The 21,121-nt window shown below is 42.4% G+C and overlaps 1 protein-coding gene across 1 annotated transcript in view; it reads left to right on the top strand.

Annotated features, from left to right (window-relative positions):
- Positions 1-17,718, top strand: part of LOC124981183 (heparan sulfate glucosamine 3-O-sulfotransferase 3B1) — a 42,105-nt gene extending 24,387 nt beyond the window's left edge. The window contains exon 2 of the mRNA XM_047547378.1: positions 13,896-17,718. Within this exon, the coding sequence (XP_047403334.1) occupies positions 13,896-14,514 (619 nt within the window). The 3' untranslated portion in view covers positions 14,515-17,718. The remainder of the gene's footprint in view (positions 1-13,895) is intronic.
- Positions 17,719-21,121: the final 3,403 nt, after the last annotated feature.

The following is a 21,121-nucleotide window of genomic DNA, read 5'->3' as shown; positions in this document are numbered from 1 at the left end:
TTTCAAACCTGGCCCACATGGTGATTTATGATTCCAGGTTGCCCCCAATTCTCTTTGCACACAGGACTCATGTCTTCCCGTTGTTAGCTTTAAGCATAGCTAGTTGATTCCTGTTCATTCATTCTTCATTTGTCCATTCAACAAATATTTTCAAGTGTTTCCTATGTCTGGATTCTTGCTATTTTCTTGAATTTTTATTTTGAAGATAGAAATCTTCAAAATTCACAGTCAAGCTGGGCCCAGTGGCACATACCTGTAATCCCTGAAACTCAGGAAGCTGAGGCAGGAAGATGGAAAATTTGAGGTGAGACTGGGCAACTTAGTGACTCTGTCTCAATATTAAAAATAAAAAGGGATGGGGATGTAGTTCAGGGATACACCCCTGATTTAATCCCCAGTACGAAAAAATAAAAAATAAAATGAAATTCACAAAATAATATTAAGCAAAACATGGAAGACAGTAAGATTCAATCAAACATTTTGTTCTTAGACATAGTCCTTAGGCTTGAAAATAGTTACTGGGTTAGTTTTTCACTGGGGCTAATGCAGGATAAAAGGCTAATCTCACTTGTAATTCTTAGCAGCTCTCTCAGTAACCATTTAGTTATTTGATCTCCTTGGTGCTTACAGTTTTGTTCCCTTGGAGTGGGCGTGGGGAACCAGGATGAGGATGCTTTGTCTAAGACACAGAAAAGTTGCTAGAAATTGTATTTGAAGACTCACCAATTAGGCAACAACACCCATCAGAAAGTTTTCATAGAATGTCACAAATAATGATGGGATCTACTCAAACCATACAGAATATTAGTGAAAATATTCTGCTTCCAACACTTCCCCTCTGTTGTGTCTTTGGATGTGAAATACACAGACAAGTTGGCCTGTCTATAGTAATCCATTGCAAATTTACGGAGCTTTTAGAATACATGGTTAACCATGACACTGAGAAGATGAGAATTCCGAGGGTGTTGGACATTCTCTCCCACTGAAGGTTGACTCTGGGAAGCTTCCAAACTCTGCAAGCTGAGAATTTTAAAAATGGCAGAATTTCATTGATGGGTATCTGGTTAGGGTGGCATCGCCATGCCACTTATGTTCCTGAGATGGCTCTTGGCCAGCTTCAAGCACAGATACATCAACCAGCAAGGTACTGACAAAGAGTGCAAGATAAGAAACAGCAGTGTTTTATCAGCAGTGTCTCCAAGTTTTACACCCTCTTAGTTGTTCTCTCTGGTTAGAAAGTACTTCTTTTCTAAAATGTTCTTGAGCTATTTAAAGCCTGTGTTAAGGGAAGTTTATTTGCATTCATTTTCCTTCATTTTTGTTTAACTCAAGCTTACAGTCTTAAGACTTTTTTATTGACCTAATTTATTTTATACTGTTTTCAGTTGATAACCATAAAATGGGGTTCTGTTTGTTGAGCAGAAGGGAAGCAGAGAGTGAATGAAGTCATTATCTTGACTTTAAGTCTAGAGCTAACTGGGATTCCACACCCTCACCCCAGGAGGTACACAGGGTAGCTGAAGGTATCAAGCTTTTGCCTTGTGGGTCTGGTTGCAGCCCTTGGATTGTCTTTTCACCAGCCTCAGATGTGAAATTGTGGTTGTTTCAGTCAACCACATCTCTGGCATGTTGAAAGCAAAAGTAGATTGTATGTGTTTTAAAAGTGGCATCATTTCTCATTTTTCTTTGGCTTGAATCATCTTATTAAGTTCAGTAATGTCAGCCTAAGAAGGGAAGTTCAGTTTTCTCTTGTCTCCAACATCCATGAGGGAACTAAAAAGGGTGGCAGGCAGGCAGGGATACAAAATGAGATTCTTCATAGCACAAGGGAAGACTTTGAGGAAATCAGAATCCTTTAAAATATTTGTTTTTATACGAGCCTTTGAATTTACAAACCATTTGGTTTTTCTTCTTCTTTACTAGTGTTTCCTTCATCTAGGGCCATGTGCTAAGGGAGAAATCAAGAGATGATGTTAGTAAGATCCATCCTACCCTACCTTTGGGCAAAGTTTGCTGCTTTTTGAGCTCATTAACCTAACAACTGCATTAAATCTTAAATAAAGGGGAGTGGGTAGCAGGACAAATGTTTCCATTTTACAGATGAGGAAAAACAGCACAGAGACATTAGACAACCTGCTGAAAGACTCACAGCCCTTTTCATTGTTTCGTACTACGAACCAGGCTGCTTTAACAAATAGGTGCCTAATTTGGGGGTACACTTGACCTCCACTTGAATTACACCTCTTGGGGATCTGTGCTTATGCTCCTGAGGTACCTTTTGTACCCAGTATGTGTGGATGTTCTAGTTATCCCCGGCCAGCTTGTGCAAATCTACTGCTTGCCTAGGAGGAGGTCGAATGAGAGTAGGAAGATGCTGACTGTAATCATCACCTCATAGAATTTTGGAACCTTTTAAAACAATCCATTAGTTTTTTTGGGGGGGTGGGGGAGTTCTAGAGATTGAACCCAGAAGTGCTTTTCCACTAAGGTATATCCCCAGTCCAAGGGAAGGTATCACTAAATTGGTTAGGGCCTCGCTAAATTACTGAGGCTAGCCTCGAACTTACATTCCTCTTGCCTCAGCCTCCCCAACCATTGGGATTACACAGCTCCCAGTCTCAATCCATTAATTTTTATACCCAGAGGAATTGAGTCCAAAGCTTGGAGCGCCTTTTCCAAGGTCTTAGCCTCTTGTCTGTCTGTGGCAGGACAGGAAGGAACCCAGAGGTTTCAGTCCCCCAAAGTCCAGTCTGCTTTCGCTGGGCGTCGGAAGACCCCTCCCCTGGTCCAGTGTGTGTGGAGGTGGGGTGGGAACGGGTAGCGATTTTCATCACTGTCCACCGAGGTGGCGTGTTCTAAATCTCTGGGGTGCGGGCCTGTTTACCAACTTCTGCGTTCCCCAGGGCAGGCAGCTCTGTCTGGGGAGGAAGCCGCGGGGAGAGGGTATACCCGGGCATGAGAAAAATACAAGTGAACGCAAACCGACCGGGACCGGCCTTTTCGGGAGGGAACTAACCCACAGGGGACAGTGCTTGCACCCAGCCAGGGAAAGCGAGAGGAGCAAACATGGGCCAGGTGTGTGCGGAGGGCCTGTCAAAGCCGGAGGAGGGACCCAGGCCAGGGGGCCTTGGATCCCGGTGTCTTCCTCCCGCTCCTTTCTGTGTGCTCAGTTCCCCCACGGCCCCCAGAATTGGCAGGCCTGATATTACTTTCTAAAAAGTCTACTTCCCAGAAAACTTTTTTTTTTCTTTCTTACTAATGATTTTTTTTTTTTTTTTAAGTTTCTTGTTCTTTTTTTTTTTTTTTTTTTTTCCAGGAAATGGGACGCAGATCCCTCAGATTTCACATGATTTGTCCCTCCCGGCACAGTGAAGCCCAATAAACACCAGCAATACCCGAGAGAGCTCCTACACAAAAGGCTATTAGCTTTTAATTGAAACCCGCCCCCCGCCCCCCACCCCAACCCCTTCCCGGAACAGGAACTCTGGGCCTTTGTGAAGCAGGGCCTATAACCGCGGATTCTGCCCAAATGAAAGGGGTCTCGAGCTGACCCAGGGCCCTGAGATGCTCTTTTGCGCCCCACCCCCTCATGGCATACAAAGGCTTTTCATTTTCTGAGCAGTATTGAAATTGGAGGACAATGGAGGCCAAATCCTTGCGGTGGGGGTTGGGAGCTGGGGGTGGACAAAGGAGAGCCGATTTGGAAGAGAAGGAGGGCTGGAGAGTCCATCCTTTGTTGTGTTTCTCTTTCCAACCCATTACCTTAAAAAAAAAAAAAAAAAAAAAAAAAAAAAAAAGATAGCAAAAATTGACCCATAAACTTTTGAAGGAGTCATGACATCACTTCCGGCCAACCCCAAGGATCCAGGACGCCAGAGAGCCGAAAATTGAGAACCACTATTTACAGTTTCATTTGAAATTATTTAAAACCTTCCCAAAGGAGTGCTTTGATATGCAAACATCTCTCCCAAATGGAGATAATTATTTATGGAGATGTGGCCCTTTGAAGGGGAAGCTTGGAGCTGGAGCTGGTGGACTTTAAGACTTCCAGGGAAAGGAAGCAGGACCCAGATAAAGAGAGGATGGATTGATAGCATCTTCCTCCCCACCAAACTGAGCCCCCTGGGAAGAAAGCTGCTTTAAAGAAGAAACCTCCCTGAGTTACAGCTTACAGTTCAGGTTACACCTCTCTGCTGTCTTTGTCCCCAGGACTGTATTAAGTTTCCAGGAAAATCTCCTTTTCTCATCCCTGACTGGGTGTCTTATCTGTCTGTAGAAGAAGAAAAGGGAGAGGAGAGACTTAACTGACTTAATTTTCATCTTCTTACTTCTGAGGTCTCCTGTGATGTGTAATGTCATGAGGTGGAAAGGTACCTGGGAGTTTTTGGAGGTGAATACTTAATGTTGGTAGATTGATCTTCAGATATCATAATAAATGTCAGTCCATGTGCACTGATATAGAAGATCCTGTCATTAGGACTGTAATGACCTAGGATCTTACTTTCTCTTTTCCCTAGGTTTTCTTTGGGCACTGTTTTAGCCCTTCGACCTAGAGTACCAAATGCCCTTCCCCCAAACCTGTCAGCAGCTTTCACCTCTAGGACTTGTCTGACAGCTTCCAAGTTTGCTTCCGGGATGATGTCCCCTCCCTTCCTCCTCCCCCAAATTGACCTCAACATATGCAGCAGCCCTCTCTGTTCTTTCAAGTTGACCAAGTGAGTGAGTTTCACGGCCTCCCTGTGATGGGGAGATTGAGGCCACTGGTTCAGAGAATGCTGAGCCTAATATAAATCCCCCATCTTCTGCTGTGTCAGTTCCTGGGTCCTTGGTTTCTCTTACCAGATGCACTTCCGTCACCAGAGAACAGACAGAACGGAGCTGAGCTGAGGCTTCTCTTGGAGAAGAAAGCTAGGTGAGGGGCCTGGGCAGCTCAAATTCAGCAAAAGATCTCTGACACCTTAGTTGAAAAATTCAAGGGCCTGATTAGAATTTGGTCAGGGAGAGAAACTTTGCCAGATCTCAATGTTTTCTTTTCTTCTTCTTTTTAATTGAATTTACTTTTTAAAGCCATTTTAGGTTCATGGGAAAATGGAGCAGAAGGTATAGGGATTTTCCATATCCCTTTGACCCCACCATAGGCAAAACCTTTCCATTATCAACATCCTTCACCAGAGTGGGATGTTTGTTACAACCTGTGAACATACATTGCACATTATCATGACCCAAAATGCATAGTTTATATTCAGGTTCACTCTTGCTATTGAACGTCCTGTGGTTTTGGACAAACGTGTGATGACAGGTATCCATCATTATAGTATCCTAAGGAGAAGTTCACTGCCCTAAAATATCTGTTCCATCTATTTACCCCACTTCCAGTGTTTTTGAATTTGGCTGCTGATGTGGGTTTTCAGGCACTCAGAAATGACATTATTTGTTTTACCTTTTCAAAGGCAGCACCCTCATTTCCTAGATTGATTTTATGACTACAAAAAGGTAGGCCCCTCACCTAGCTTTCTCATCAAGGGAAGAAGCCTCGGTTCCCATCCTGTATGTTCTCTGGTGACGGAAGTGCATCTGGTAAGAGAACCAGTTTTTTCCTTAGGAAGGAGAGTGGAACATAACTTTCCCAGAACCTCAATTCTATTTGTAAGAATTTATTTTTGCCACATTTTGGTTTTATGGATTGTCAGAGGCTGGGTGTGGGCTTCTTGGAAAACCTAAAAAGTTGATGGAATATCATGATTTGTTGGCCTGGATCCTTGGGATTCTTATCAGAACGGTTTATCTGAATGGGTAGAACCATTTCAACCTCCTCACAAGGTTAATTTTACAGATGAAAAAGCTGAGACTAAGAAATTTAGAAACATGATCAAGGGAACATGCCAATAAGAAGCTGAGACCCTCACAAATGAACTAGTCTTTTTTTTTTTTTTAATCAACAGTAAATATATCTGTTATGTCAAAATTTCTAAGTCCCTGATGACCATTTTCTCATTTCAATAATATTTCCCCCAAAATAGTATCAAAACAAGGATTTGAATAGCCTTAGTCCTTTGTTATCAGACTTGTCTAATTTCTGTTGGAAGGGGAAGCACGAGGGAATTTTAGGGTCCCGTTGAACTGTCCTGTGTTGCAGTGATAGTTACCTAATTATATGCATTTGTCAAAATTCTTAGAAATGGACACCAAGAATAATTTTTACTATATGTAAGTTAAAATGTTAAATTTTAAAAAGAAGGGAAAAAAACTTTGGGTTATTTCTGCATCTAAGTAAGGAAATCTTTCTCCCAATGGAAGAGGAAAAAGGAGTGGTCCGAATATTCCCATTTCCCTTCCCAGTTCTTCTCACTCGGGTTGGGAGACTGGACCTACCCCAATTTAATGTGGGTTTGCAGCCTCTTCTCCCTGAAGTTCATTAACTTACATCATCTGTTTTGCGTAAATGTCAGGGCATTTGTTTGACTGTAGTGAGTTAGGTTACGCCCATTTCAATAATCTCCCCTTTTATTATTGCATAATTTACCAGTTCAAACAGTAAGTTCAATTGCTGGGCTGTAGGAGTTGGGGTGTCACCCAAGGAAAGGAGGAAGCAAAGAAAGAAAATCAGGGCAGCATTTGAAAATATCAGAATTAGAGGACTCTTTGGAACTTCTCTGATTCATTCTTATTCCCTCCTCCTTAAGGCTTCAGATTTGTTTTTAATAGTAGGAGCCCCACCAAGACCTGGTGACCTCTGTGCATTCCCAGGAAAACAGACCTATCTTCTGGGCTGATTTTTCCAGTCCTGAGAGAGAGAGAGAGAGAGGACTCAGACCAGATTGTTTCTGACTGGAGGCTGAAAATTTTAATCCTCAGATATAATTAGACCACTCTCCTTACCCTCCTTGTCTCAAGATTATAAAGAAGAAAATAACCTAGTAGTCATTTTCTACATTAAATCTTAGTTTCATGACATTTTTTTCCCCCCTTTTTGGTGCTAGGGATTGAACTCAGAGCAATACTAGGCAGGCAAGCACTGTACCACTGGGCTACATCCCCAGCCTTCATGAGATTTTTTAAAAAGAGGATTTAATTTTAATTCACAAGCTTTGACAAAAGCATAAATGAGATAATCTAATACTAGTATTATTCTTCACCTATTTTTCTTCGTTCTGCTTAGGATGATATGATCTACCTTTGGATGATGAAAGGATTAGATGCAACTGTTAGTATTTCTTTATTGAATGAGGTGGGCTTATCCTGCTTCTAGTTTCCTTTTTTTTTTCTTTTCTTTCTTTTTTTTTTTTTTTTTTTTTGGTGGGACTAGGGCTTGAACCCAGGGACACTTTGCCATAGAGCTACATCCCCAACCCTTTTTATTTTATTTTGAGACACTTGCTAAGTTGCTCAGGCTGGCCTTGAATTCATGATCCTCTTGCCTCAGCTTCCAAATTGCTGGGATTATAGATATACTCCACTGTGCACCCACTCATTTTATTTTCCTGGTATCTCTATTGTGCTTTGATAATTAATCGAGGTAGGCTTGTGTGTTTGTGCACGTGAATGTGTGTGTGTTTTAGAGGCAAGAAACATTCTTTTATTCTCTCTGTATTAAATCGGGTTGCGTATTATGTTCTTATCTCTGCAGTTGGTAGACCATAGGGCCTATGCTCTCATTCGTTGGGGTCTACTGTTAGATGAGAGTGTGGTCCTTCTCCAGCCTTAACTTTGGGCCTTTGACTAAACAAGTTTTAATTGTGTTCACAGTATTGCCTCCGTCATGGCCCGCTATGACCCACACGGTGTCTCCACATACCCGCATACAAATATCAGTGGAATAAATGCCCAAAGCAGATTGCAGGCCCAGAGAATAATGGTTTCCAGTCCTAACTGCACATTAGAATCATATAAAAGATTCTGGTGTTGGGCCGCACCCACCAGGGGCCTGATTCAGTCTGTGTAGGGCGGGGCCCAGGACTTGTTGAAAGCTCCTTAGGTGGTTCTAATATGCAACCTGGGTTGAAACCTTCTGTCCTAGAGGGTGCACATGACTTTCTTATAAGTATCATCAAACAAGTGGAAAGCCTGAAAAACTCCCTCCAAATTCACCTGGCTGAGGATCCTATCATGGGGTTTCCTGGAAGTTCACTGTGCTTATCTTTCCTAGGCCTCTATCGGTCTACCTTACCCTTTAGGTTTAATGGAAGAAGTGGATCTTTTCTTCTTTCTGTCACCCTACATTCAGTCGTGGGCACACGCACCTGTGTAGTGTCTCCTAGGCAGCCCTTGGGAACTCTTCTCATGATTTCTGAGCAACATGTCTTCCTTAGTCTTGGACTGGAGATGCTGTCTTTGCTCATGAGCTGGTGATATGGGACAGGTTTTTCTCCTTGCCAAGAGGCATCCCTTCTTGCCCACGGAAAGAGGTAATTTTCCAGGCCCCATAAAATATACTTAACAGTGGGAATATGTGAACCTAAGAGGTTTATTGTTTTGAAATATGACTCATATTTGAACAATTGGGATCAGCAGTGATCTGATTAGCACTGAAATAACTACTATTAAGATCCTAATCTATGAATGAGAGAAAAAAGATACTGGTGTCTATTTAAAGAAAGAATAGGTGTGTAGCTTACGTGCTCTTGCTCATGCTGGGAAGAAGCAGGAGGGCTGAGAGGGAGGCTGGCCTGATGGGTGGAGGGAGAAGCATTTAGAGAACTGACTCCAAGACCAAGTCTTTGACCTGCAGGCTGGTGACCCAGCTCCAAAAGAGTCACCCACTATGCCTTAGCCTTATTTCTTTCATTAGTCAATTGGGGATTACAGTACCTACCTCAAAGGTTTGTGGCAAAGGATTAAATCAGATAATGCATGTGAAAGTTTCTTCACAAGCTCCAAAGTACTATGTAATTATTAGCTGTGATTATCCATTTGAGAAACTGGCTGTTTTTTTGTTTTTAATGAGCAACTCAATTAACCTTCATGGTGTGCTCATCCCAGAGGCCAGCACAAGGCTGGAGGAGCGCAAGGCTGGGGTGGTGGGTGGGCATGTGGGCTCGCGTGGGGGCCTTCGCCACATCCTTCATTACGTCTCATCTTTAGCCACATCCTCATCATTTCTCCTCTGAGCCACCGTTGAACTTAGTGAGGTTTCTAAACATGAGTACAAGAAAGTATGACCAGAGAAGGAGAAGGGAAGGAGGTGGGCCCAGGAAGCAAATGGAAATGACTTTACTCTGGGATTTGCTGGTTTCCATGGGGTGGGGGTGGGGAGAGAGAAATAGCTCAGGGGGAAAATAGGTAACTGCTTGTAACTGCCTTGAAGATTCTGTGCCAGGAGCTTCTCAGGCCGTGTCGTATTCCCCACTTGGTGTGACAAAAATTCTCTGCTTGACCAAACTTTCATCAGACTACGTAAGCTTCTTCTAGGCTCATCTGTGTATTTCCTCATAAAATCCAGTTTTATCAAAGAACCTGCTACATCCCTTTAGTAAGAACGCCTCCCTACGCACCACCCAGCTAACTAAGCATCCTTGTTATCTTGATTGGTTCTTTATTCTCCACTGTCCCCCAGGTGATGTTTGGTCACCCTCGTCTGGCCTGTCTTCAGCAAGAGTCCCCTTACCCTTGATGTTTCCTCCTAGTAATTTTCCATTTATTGATCCCAAACCCTGCTCCTTGATTCTACGTTCCTCCTTGCCCATGCTGTATTTGAAATTGAGCCCAATTTCTCTCCCTGCACTACCAGGCTCCACTGCAGGACTCCATTACTGGACTCTGTTGCTGTGTTTTTTATTCTTATCATGATGGACCTGAATAAAGTCTTCCTTGCTAGTGATTTAAGTAGTACCATCAAGTAATTTTTTCTTTAGCAGAAGGATCCCTAGGGATGTGCTGGGGAGATGTTGGGCTCCATCCGGTTCCAGTACCTACTACAGATGAGTCCTTGGAAGCCTGTGGAGAGGGCACAGGAGGCATTTGGTGATGGAGAAGCCAGCTGTACATCTTATTTCTCAACTGCTTCTTGTTGGCATCCAGGCACACTGAGGGGAGAGCAACCCCCAGACCCCCCACTGGCCACAGGCTGAGAAGTCACAGCAGTAGATGCCCTGGCTCCATTGTTTTAGTAACAATGAGAGAAAGTCCTGAGGCTGCCTGAGTACTTTCTGACACCTGTAGACAAACACTCCAGACCATTGTGGAGGGAGGGGTCTTCTAGAGGTAATACTACAGAATAGTTTGGGGAGCAGTAGGCAATCAAGCAGGGTAGATCTGCCCACAGCTCAGGGAGTCTTATTTGTGGCTAATCTCCTATTTCCTTTTTACTAGTCCTATACTGGTCTCTTGTTACAATAGCCAGTTGAGCCATTTTGTTTGGTTATACCAGATCCTTCTTTAGGAATGTTAAGGAAATGCAGTCAGAGAGTTCAGAGATGATCATGGACTCAGGCAGGCTGAGAACAGATTCTAACATTCCTGCACTTGGCCTCTCTGGGGAACCAGACCTCCATGTTGGCTCCTCTGTGGGGCAGAACTGAGCGAGTGACAGGTCCCCTCTGCGCAGTTCTTGCTTCCTTACACCCTTGTTAGCATGCTTTTAGCAGAAGATGATTGATCACATTTTCCAAGCACTGTCAAGCTACCAGGCTGGGTACCAAGGTTAACTTCTCAGTCCCTTCAAAAACCCTAGAAAAGGGTCACCACCCTTGGTCTCATGGTCCAGTTGAGAAAACTGTAGTATGAACCAGCTAAGTGACCTGGCCAGGATCACAGGCCTCAGTAAATGGTGGTACCAAGAGCCACACCTAGAGGCCAGTCTTCAAAGTCCATAAGGTCAGACAAATCCACCCTTTGACATGGCCCTGGGGAACTTTGGGGGTTGGATTTCTTTCAAGCAAAGGGGATAACATTTAAATGCTCAATATTAACCTTTCATAGACCCCCCAATTGAAGATGGCTAAGCACAGGAAAGAAACTTGACCTTTATCTGGGTTGACCTGCTTTTTATGCACATGCAAAATAAGTTGGAAACGGGGACTCTTTAATCCGTGATCACATTAGCCTGATGATACTGCTTCATTAATCTAAGTGGCTAATGGGCAAAGTGGGTCAATCCAGCTTTAATGTCCACCAGGGATGACTGCAGAGCTGAGGTGACAGTCTCCCTTAAGGGAAAAGTGCTCTTCCTCTGAACTTGCTGTTGGCAGTGTTCTGGAAGAAGGGACTCACTCTCCAGGGAATTGCCTTTTCTGGCTCATGTGATAAACAGTTTATATCATCATTTTTATAAATGTGCTCAAACTACAATCTCAGTGGATTAGGATTACTTGAAGCTTGAAGTTTAGACTGTTCTACTGAGAAGTAAATGTTTGGTAAAATGATTTGGAAATCGTGTGGGTTTTTTTTCACTCTAGGGTCCAGGTATGAGAATCAATCAGAAATCTCTGTCCCATAGCTAAAAGGTGCTTTTTAGTCTGTGATTAAATTTTTTTGTTTATTTGGTACTAGGCATTGAACCCAAGGGTGCTTAACCACTGAGCCACATCCCCAGCCCTTTTATATATTTTATTTTTAGATTGGGTCTTCCTGAGTTACTTAGCACCTCGCTAAGTTGCTGAGGCTGGCTTTGAACTCCCAATCCTCCTGCCTCAGCCTCCTGAGTCACTGGGATTACAGGTGTGTGCCACCTTGCCCAGACTGTGACCAAAATTTAATGCCCAGTTAGTTATTGTGTGTTTTTTATTTTTTGTTTTTTTTTAGATACACTTCATTTTTATATCACATTGGCACATACACATTTATGGTTAATTTTGGCTCTACTATGTCTGTAAATGGTGTATTGAGCAATTTAATGATAATAACACTATTGGCATCTGATATTTACCAAGCAGATATCAGATATGGTAACATATGTCAGCATATTATGATTATTATTTAAATTCTTATTAAACTCCCATGTGGTAGCTATTGTTGTCTCCATTTTCACCAATGAGGAAAAGAGGCCCAGGAAAGTTTAATCATTCAAGGTAACATAGCTTATAAGTGGCACAGCCAAAATTTGAACCTAGACAATCTGACTTCCAAGCCCACATTACTTAACTTTTCAGATAAACCACTTTAGCTCTGCAATCCTCATTTAATTTTCTTAACAGCTGGACAAGGTAGACAGAATTATTCCCAATTTGCATAGTAGGATCCTGATGCTCAGAGAGGTTAAGTAACTTGTCTCTTGGTCACACAGCTAATAAGTGGTAGAACAGGAGGGATTCAAACCTCAGCTCATTTATACTGACATACTCTTAATTGTTAATATTTTAGGTGGTGCTTTCTAATTAGCCAGATCACTTATCTGTTCATTCTTTCAGCATATATTTAGTAGACACCTGCTATGATTCTAAGCACCATGTTAGATGCTAGAGAAATAACAGAGGATATATGCATACAGTCCCTGCCTTCATGGAACTTTTGGAGACACATATCTGGATGTCTCTTGTCAAAGGAGGACATCTCTCCCGTTGTCCTTTCTTTCTTTCTTTCTTTCTTTCTTTCTTTCTTTCTTTCTTTCTTTCTTTCTTTCTTTCTTTTTCTTTCTTTTCTTTCTTTCTTTCTTTTCTTTTTCTTTTCTTTCTTTCTTTCTTTCTTTCTTTTTCTTTCTTTTCTTTCTTTCTTTCTTTCTTTCTTCCTCTCTGTCCTCCTTTGGGTAAAAATATGTCCTTTGATATAGACACTGGCATGTATACGTATCCCACCTTCCGAGGTGCAGCAGAAACTTAGGACATAGAATATGTGTCATACTTCTCCCCAAGTCCATCCTCTTCCCTGCCCCAGGGTTTCTTGATTCCTTTTCTCCAATTCCCCCACCATGTCTTTGCTCATCTTGAGCCCCTTCCTCCAGATTTACTTGAAAATGTTCTATAAAATAGAGTAGCAGCATCCACAGACTCCTAGATTGTATGTTTGGGTCTCAGTGTATCCACTGTTTCACAGAAGTCATTGCATAGTCATGTAACAGCATTTATGTAACAACAAAAAGTATTGCAAACCATTGTTTGATAGGATCAGCTATCTTCAGGTGCCTTTTGATTTCCTATCTTATAACCAGGTTCTGACACCAGTGATTTATGCAATCAATGTAATTGTGACTTGATGCCACAAAACTGCTTTATGGCTGAAATATCATGGCCTGTGTCTAGTGTACTATTATAAGTTGTATCAGTATTGTCTGCTGCTTGAGTTTGCTATGATTGATATCTTCCAATTTTTTTTTTCCTAAAGTGTTTTTGGAAGGTTCTAGAATTGTACCTTGGGAATTTCCATAGGTATTTGTATCAGTTTATGCTTTCCTGATTTCACCTGATTTTTTTTTTGTTGTTGTTGTTGTTGCTTTGCTGCTTTTTGGAGCAAAGGTATTTTTCCCGGAGGGCACCAGTACAACCTGGTCTGACCCTGGGACCTATGCTTCTAATACCCATGGAACATTTGCCTGGGCTTGGTGAAGGTGTGTGGAGAACTCAAAGATAACGAAATTTCTGAGACCCAGATGCCATTTTTTAGGAAAGGCACATCCAGAGGCCAAAGGCTTTTTTGCTTTGGCATCAGCTATTTGGGGCAATCTGAAAACTGGGTACCCTGAAAAATAAGGGAGAAGCAACACTCTTAGGGAGGATCTTAGAGAAACACATATCTTGCATGAGAATGTCTTCCCATTTCAGGCAGATAGTATCTGGCTTCCAGACTTCCGATGGGGCGTTGGTGGACCTTTAGCTCTAAAATGTTGCTTGCATTTTGCATCTTTATGTCTCTATAATCACTCCCTTTAATGAGAGATTGCCAGGATTGGAAGCGTTGATCTTGAGAGGCGGGACCCAAGAGGAGTGCATCACCTTCTGACCTAGATTGCTGTTTGTTTTGCTCAGGGACCTGATGCCGAGAACCCTGGAAGGGCAGATCACCATGGAGAAGACGCCCAGCTACTTTGTCACGCGGGAGGCGCCCGCGCGCATCTCGGCCATGTCCAAGGACACCAAGCTCATCGTGGTGGTGCGCGACCCGGTGACCAGGGCCATCTCGGACTACACGCAGACGCTCTCCAAGCGGCCCGACATCCCCACCTTCGAGAGCTTGACGTTCAAAAACAGGAGCACGGGCCTCATCGACACGTCGTGGAGCGCCATCCAGATCGGCATCTACGCCAAGCACCTGGAGCACTGGCTGCGCCACTTCCCCATCGGCCAGATGCTCTTCGTGAGCGGCGAGCGGCTCATCAGCGACCCGGCCGGCGAGCTGGGCCGCGTGCAGGACTTCCTGGGCCTCAAGCGCATCATCACCGACAAGCACTTCTACTTCAACAAGACCAAGGGCTTCCCCTGCCTGAAGAAGGCCGAGGGCAGCAGCAAACCCCACTGCCTGGGCAAAACCAAAGGCAGGACCCACCCCGAGATCGACCGCGAGGTGGTGCAGAGACTGCGCGAGTTCTACCGGCCCTTCAACTTGAAGTTCTACCAGATGACCGGGCACGACTTCGGCTGGGATTGAACGGACCCGGGCTGTGTGATTTACCATGTGGCTTATATATTGAGAGAGATTATATGTATGTAAAATGTACAGAAATCTATTTTATAATAATTTATTTTTAATTCATAAGCAATTAATTCACTAAGCTGCCTAGCCACACTCTTTAGAGAGTTAGCTTCATGATCTGTTAACATTCCAAAGTGTTGAACTCTGAAATTTTGTTCTAGTCCTCACAATTGATGGTGCTTCCATTTTTTGTTTCTCCTCTCCCCATTGTATTTAAAAAGAAGAAAAGCACAACTTGAGATTTTTGTTGTTACGGGTATTCAGCCTTCAATTGCTGTCCCCTGGTGTCTTGGGTTTCATGTTCCAGCTTCTCATCTCATCCTGCCTGTGTACCTCCTAGGAGCACTGAGTTGCCTCCCTGTGCTGCATTCTGAAGGTCAGACCTCACCTAGCAGCTTCCTCATCCATGTGGTTTTATTTCCAAGAATTCCAAACCATTGCGCTAGGGTTTCTCCCCACCTCCACTCAGCACATGGGGGAATCACCACCTCTACAGGGACATTACATCCTTTTAGAGTCTGAATGAAAGGGACCATTTACTTTAACTTTTGATGTTGAAGGATGGCCCTGCATCCACTTCTGCCCCATTCTTTGGTCCATTAGCCACTTTGAAGTATATGCAAATGCTAGCCCTTCTTTCCCAGGTCACATGTGTGAGATGCTTGGGTGCTGCTTTAAAAATAAAGATGATCTCTTCTAATTTGCATGAGAGTGCACCATGCTCCTTTCTCCAGGCAGATAGTTCTGCTGTGACACACCAAAGAATCCCATAGGCTTGTGAAGTCACTGGCACAAACCCAGGGCCTGGGTATCAAGACCCATAAGGGTCAAGTGCATCCCTCACTGTTAGCATCTACCAAGGTGTGGCAAGGTACAGACCATTCGGTGTTGGATAATAAGATCAAAGCCTCAACAGGGTGAAAAGACAGAGACTCAAAAATGGCAGGCAACCTGGCAGAGGAAGGAAATCCCTAGCACTCCAACTTGATATCTCTTTGGAATTCCTAGCTCATCCCAGTATGACAGCATGGTCTGAAGACAATGACCCAACTGCAGGAATCAAGAGTGTCTCTTATAAAGACAGGTTGGGAAAACTGGCTCCGTGTTGCCTGTGGATTCTTGGGCCTGACACTTGTTCAACCATCCCTTGTTTTAGCCAGGTCTTGGCAGAAGGGTTGGGGCATTGTTACTAGGATGTAAAAGTCTTTCTCTATAACTCTGTGTTGGGACAGCAGTCGGGGATCATTTCTCATGACTAGCCAGTGGGTAACCATAGAGCAATATCACATAACGATATATGCAGATTCTCCTCAATTTCCTAAATCCAGAGTCCTCCTACCACAAATGAATGGTTGTTATACTTTCACCAAGAAATATGTAAAAAGACACTCTGGTTGTCAAAATGGTTTGATATTTACAAAGGATTCTTTTGTATGTTTTATGGGATGACATGCCTGATCCAAGTCAGAAAAGCTGTATGAAAAGGTAAAATAATTCATCTTTGGAAGCCAATCAGAGATTCACTGGACTTTAAGTGACATCTTGATCATCTGGATTGTATTTGTCCACAAGTTACCCCAAATGTAGCCTGCATTTAGGGTGACACCATAATCATAGCATAATTCTCCACTCTTGCTGTTTGAGTGTGAAAAACACCTGTATCAGGGTGCTAATTGGTTTGTGAATTTTTCTGTTTGGAAGGATCATTTGAAATCAAAAGGAGAACACCTCTTTTTAGTTACCGCCTAACCTCACTTGACTTTAAAGGCAGTATGCAAGTCCTTCACCTAGTTTTGCCCTGTTGGCCTTCTGAACACTCTTATGGTCTGACATGACTCATGATGTAGACTGCAGAAAAGTTCAGAGAAAGATATGCTACAAAACCCTAGAAAAATATGTATGAACTTTTCCTTCCCTTTGGGGTCCCTGCCCTCTTTCCAAACAGGATGATTTTTGATTAAGTTGTTTATGCCCTGCTTTAAAGTAAGACTGAAACAGGAAGTTTTCAGATAGGAAGGTCATTTAGTCATGAACACTGAAGTGGGTCAAAATTCTATTCTGGGTCAATTCCTTGAATCCAAACAGATGTCGATAATTAGCACTGATGGAGTAGGGCAAGTTTTTCTATGTGAGACAAATAAATCAACTGTCATATGTATCTCTTCATAGGACTCTGATAGCTTGTAGTTCCTGGCTGATCCAGATGCAGCTTCTGCCCCAAGGTTATACCACATCACGTGATAGTTATAGGACCTGCATGTCTTCTCCTCAGAGAAGTTAGGCAACACGGAAAAGCCTTGGGTTTCTTCCTGTTCTGGCCATCTGCAAGGCCACCAAGCTTAACTTTTTAGCTGCTAGAAGAAAAATACCATTTCATGTTTAGGCAATTTGTCCCAGCATATGTTTTGAGTTTCTTTCAATTTACAGGAAATGCTCTCTTTATTCATCTGAGTATTCTATTTCTCTCAGTTTTGTTTCTTTCCTCGTTAAAGAACAAACAAAAAAGTTTAACAAAAAATTGGAGTTTTTTTTTTTTTTTTAATTATTATTCCTGGCTTTCCAATTTTTTTTTGAGATGTTTGTGTGCAGTAGTCTGTTAACTTAATAGGTGGTACCTGGAAAGATATTTTAGGTATAGTGATTATGGAATAAAATTTTAATTGGATAATGAAAGAGCAGAAATTGTCTTTTTCGTGGGATTCTTTTCAGGATTCATTTTGAATGAAAAATACAGAGAAATACGGTTGCAGATCCTACCAGGATATTTTCATAAGAAAGGAAAATGGAAGGTTCTAATAAACTAGAATCACTTTAGTTAAGTATCTGAAATGCTGATTCAGAAGTCCATGTCATTTCTGTTTTTCAGGAAGAATGGTTAATAAAACTTAAAGGTGTGGTTAGATTTTTTTCAGTTTTGTAACATTAATTTATGACAGTCTCATTCAGCCCAATAATCTAAAATACTGTGCAAATTCTAGCAGTATGTCTTCTATAACCTGGATGTTAGAATAGCCAATATGTACAAAAAAATTAAATCAAGTATTTTGTCCTATGTATAACACAAATTAATTTTACACAGAGAAAAATGTTTCTAGGAAAATGAAATTCTGGTAATTCATACTATTTCTTTGTATGAGCAAATAAAATATATTTTACCAACTTGTGGGTACTTTTATGTTTTGTTATGTGTTGAAGATGGAAAAGAAAGGTACAATATTTTATTCAATAAGTAATCACACATGTGCATGCATACACATACACACACAAAGTAATTCTTAGGCAGGTTGATTTTTTTTTTTTTTTTCAGATAGTAAAGGGTCCAATTCAATAGCCAATTAATCCACAAGTACTTGGGAGGAAAATTTTTTTCTTTCCATTTTTTTTTTTTTTTTTTTGCAAATGACTCTGAACATAAAAGATAAAGCAAGAGGGGCCCTGCAACCTGGAGGAGCTTAAACCTGCCCCCGCCAAGTGGTGTCCTTTACACAGAATTCCAAGGATCCTAAAGCGACTATGTGTCAGCTCTTTCAGAGCCACATGTTCAGGCCAAGGTGGGCTGCCACATGTCACACAACAGGTGCAATATGAGCAAGCACCTATGGCTGGGTGGCATTGTATAATAGTATACCCTTCTTACATTTGCAGTGTTCTCATGTTTTATGGAGATCTTCTGTGAGGTAGAGACAAGAAAGGGACTGAACAAGACAATCTGTATCTTTAGTTGGTGTCTAACAACCTTCTATTTTCTTTTGATACAACAACTATACACCTATATGATTATTATTGATTACTTTTAAATGTTTACTTTACTTTTTTTGGGAGGGGGTGCCTGGGATCAAACCCAGGGATGCTTAGCCACTGAACCACATCCCCAGCCCTTTATATATATATTTTTTATTTTGAGACAAGTTCCCACTAAGTTGCTTAGAGTCTTGCAAAGTTGCTGAGGCTGGTTTGGAACTCACAGTCCTCTTGTCTCAGCCTCCCAAGCCACTGGAATTGGAGCTTAAACCATGCCTAGCTCTGCTTCACTCTTATTTGACTTAATTTCAAAAGGATGTGTTACAGTTTTAAGTGAAAAAAGCATAACCTCTTGCCATAAAACATAAGGAATTATAAAAAAAAATAAGTGCAATGAAAACAAAGCGATGCTATAAATTTCTAGCTGGATAGAATAACTCAAGCCACATTAGCCTTTGCCTTAGGCTCAATGCTGCTGGCAAAAGTTGTGCTAACGGAGAATTGCATCTTGCCATAAAGAGTGAAAGAATTGAAAAAGGCATGACCTGTTCAATGTTGCTTAGGGTTGAGCTCATGCGCGTATTAAACCTGAGCAGCCCCTTCCCACAAATCATTTCCAGTAGCATTTAGAGCTCTCACACTTTGGGAAACAGAGAATCATATTAAGGAAACGCCTTGGTTACAGATGGAAATTAGACTAGCATTTTGAGAAAGCAGTGGAAAGAAAACCTGACAAATGTGGAGGAGGAAGCCAGCAGGTCAGTCTTGGTTAAGGATTGGTTTTCAAAAGCCAGCACTTTCTGGAGAGTTCCTTCAAACCTAGGAATATGTCACTCGGTGAAATATGTGTGTGCCTTAAAAGTTGATCTGACTTTTCTTCCCAACAAATCAATTTTATTATTTTCTACAGAAGGATAATAGAATGGACCTAAAATCTGCTTATTAACCTGATGGCACAGTTTACAGTAGTGGTCTCAAGCGTGGTCAAATAGCTGATTGACCTGGAAAGGTCTTAAAAAATTCTGAAGCCCAAACATAACTCTGACCATTTGTATTTACAATACTTTAGAGAGTAAGTGCTCAACATTGGTAGAAAGGTTGGGTATTCCTAAATCTGAAATCTGAAATTCTCCCAAATCCAGAACTTTGTGAGCACTGACATGATGTCACAAGTGGATAATTCCATATCTAACCTTGGGATGGCTCACAGTCAAAACATAAGGACACTAAAACTATTGTATAAAATTACCTTCAGGCTAGGTGTGTAAGGTACACATGAAACAAATGAACTTCTTGTTTTGATCTGAATTTTACCCCCCAAATATCTCATTATGTATGTGCAAATATTCCAAAATCTGAAACATGTTTCTGGGTCCTGAGCATTTTAGATAAGGGAGATTCAACCTGCTTCATTTAATTTAATTAATGTATTTATTTTGGTACTGGGGATTGAGCCCAGAGGCATTTCACCACTGAGTTACAACCCCACCCCTAAGTGGGGAAGTTGACCTCAAACTTGGGACTTAACCTGTATTTTAAAAAGCCTCCAGCAGTTCTCACGTGTAGTCAAGAATGGGAATCACTAGTTTGCAGTGATTCCTGGATCATATCAGCATCATGATAGATATGCAAACTCCTGAACCCTCCTCAGACCTGCTGAATCATAAATGCATGGTTTAACAAACCCTCCAGGAGATTCTGATTCACACTCAAGTTTGAGAACCACTGTGCTGGAAAATAGACTTCATACCATTTTGAACTAGAGAGCTGAGATTCGCGATCAAGTGTGTTTTCCTCTGTACCGTACTTTTGCCACAAGAAGTCAATCAGCAGTCACCCTTATAACTCTGAATACGCTTTTAGGGAAACCCTCACACTGTTGCCCTTACAGCATTTCAAATGGTGCCAAAACTACCTGGCCTCCCCTGTTTGCTGGGGCCCTGTTTTATCAGGCAGCTCTCAAGCTGTCATGTATTACATATTCCTGGAACCACATGAAAGTAGATCCATAGACTTAGGTCTCAGGTGATTTTTGAAAGAGAGCTAAAATCCTTTATATCCTTAATTTAACCTTAGCTTCTGAAAAGTGAAAAGTGTCCAGAGAAACCACTCCTGATGCAGGAACTCACGCAAGAGGTTTTATTAGGCAGATGAGCAGTGTCTGCCCTGAAAAGAGAGAGACAGAGAGGAGTATGGGGGTGCGGGGGGGAGCGTCTCTTAAATGGTAAAATTTCCCAGGCTAAGGACTGTGGGGCCAATTGCTGATGAGGAACTTTGCAGGCTAAGGATCAGGCCAATGGCTGCTGAGAGCAGGCTGATGAGTGGACCAATGACTGGTTAGGATCACAGACTGAGGAGATGGGTTGTAAGATGGGGTGGGAGTGGGGCGATAGCTGCAGTAAAGGGGTAGGGGAGGGTTGCCCCCCAGTACTGAATTAACCACCCAGAAGGTATCGCCCAAGCGCCTGTGGCTCAATCCCCCTTGCTTTCCCCCCTGCAGGCATGCCCTGCACCCGACAACCCAGGTGGGAACCCTGCATGGTCCTATGGTGCTGGTCCTAGGCAGCCGGAGGTCTGAGGTGAGGGCTGGACTGCAGGGCAAACCTAGCGCCTGCCTGCTGCCTGCCGCTAGCGAGCCAACACCCAGCGGGTCCACGCAGAGCACTGCCTCTGCCCGCTGGGCATCCAACTGAGTTAGCAGCCATTGCAGCTTTATATTATAGCTTCTACAGCCTTTAACAATACATGCCCATCATTTTATATATGATTGGTAATTATTTCTTCCTATCCTTCGCATCTGAACACACGCTGACTTCCTAAC

The sequence above is a fragment of the Sciurus carolinensis genome, chromosome 3, assembly GCF_902686445.1.
Source record: "Sciurus carolinensis chromosome 3, mSciCar1.2, whole genome shotgun sequence".
Taxonomy (NCBI): Eukaryota; Metazoa; Chordata; class Mammalia; order Rodentia; family Sciuridae; genus Sciurus; species Sciurus carolinensis.
The sequence above is the reverse complement of the archived record's forward strand: the minus strand, read 5'-3'. Positions and strand labels throughout refer to the sequence as shown.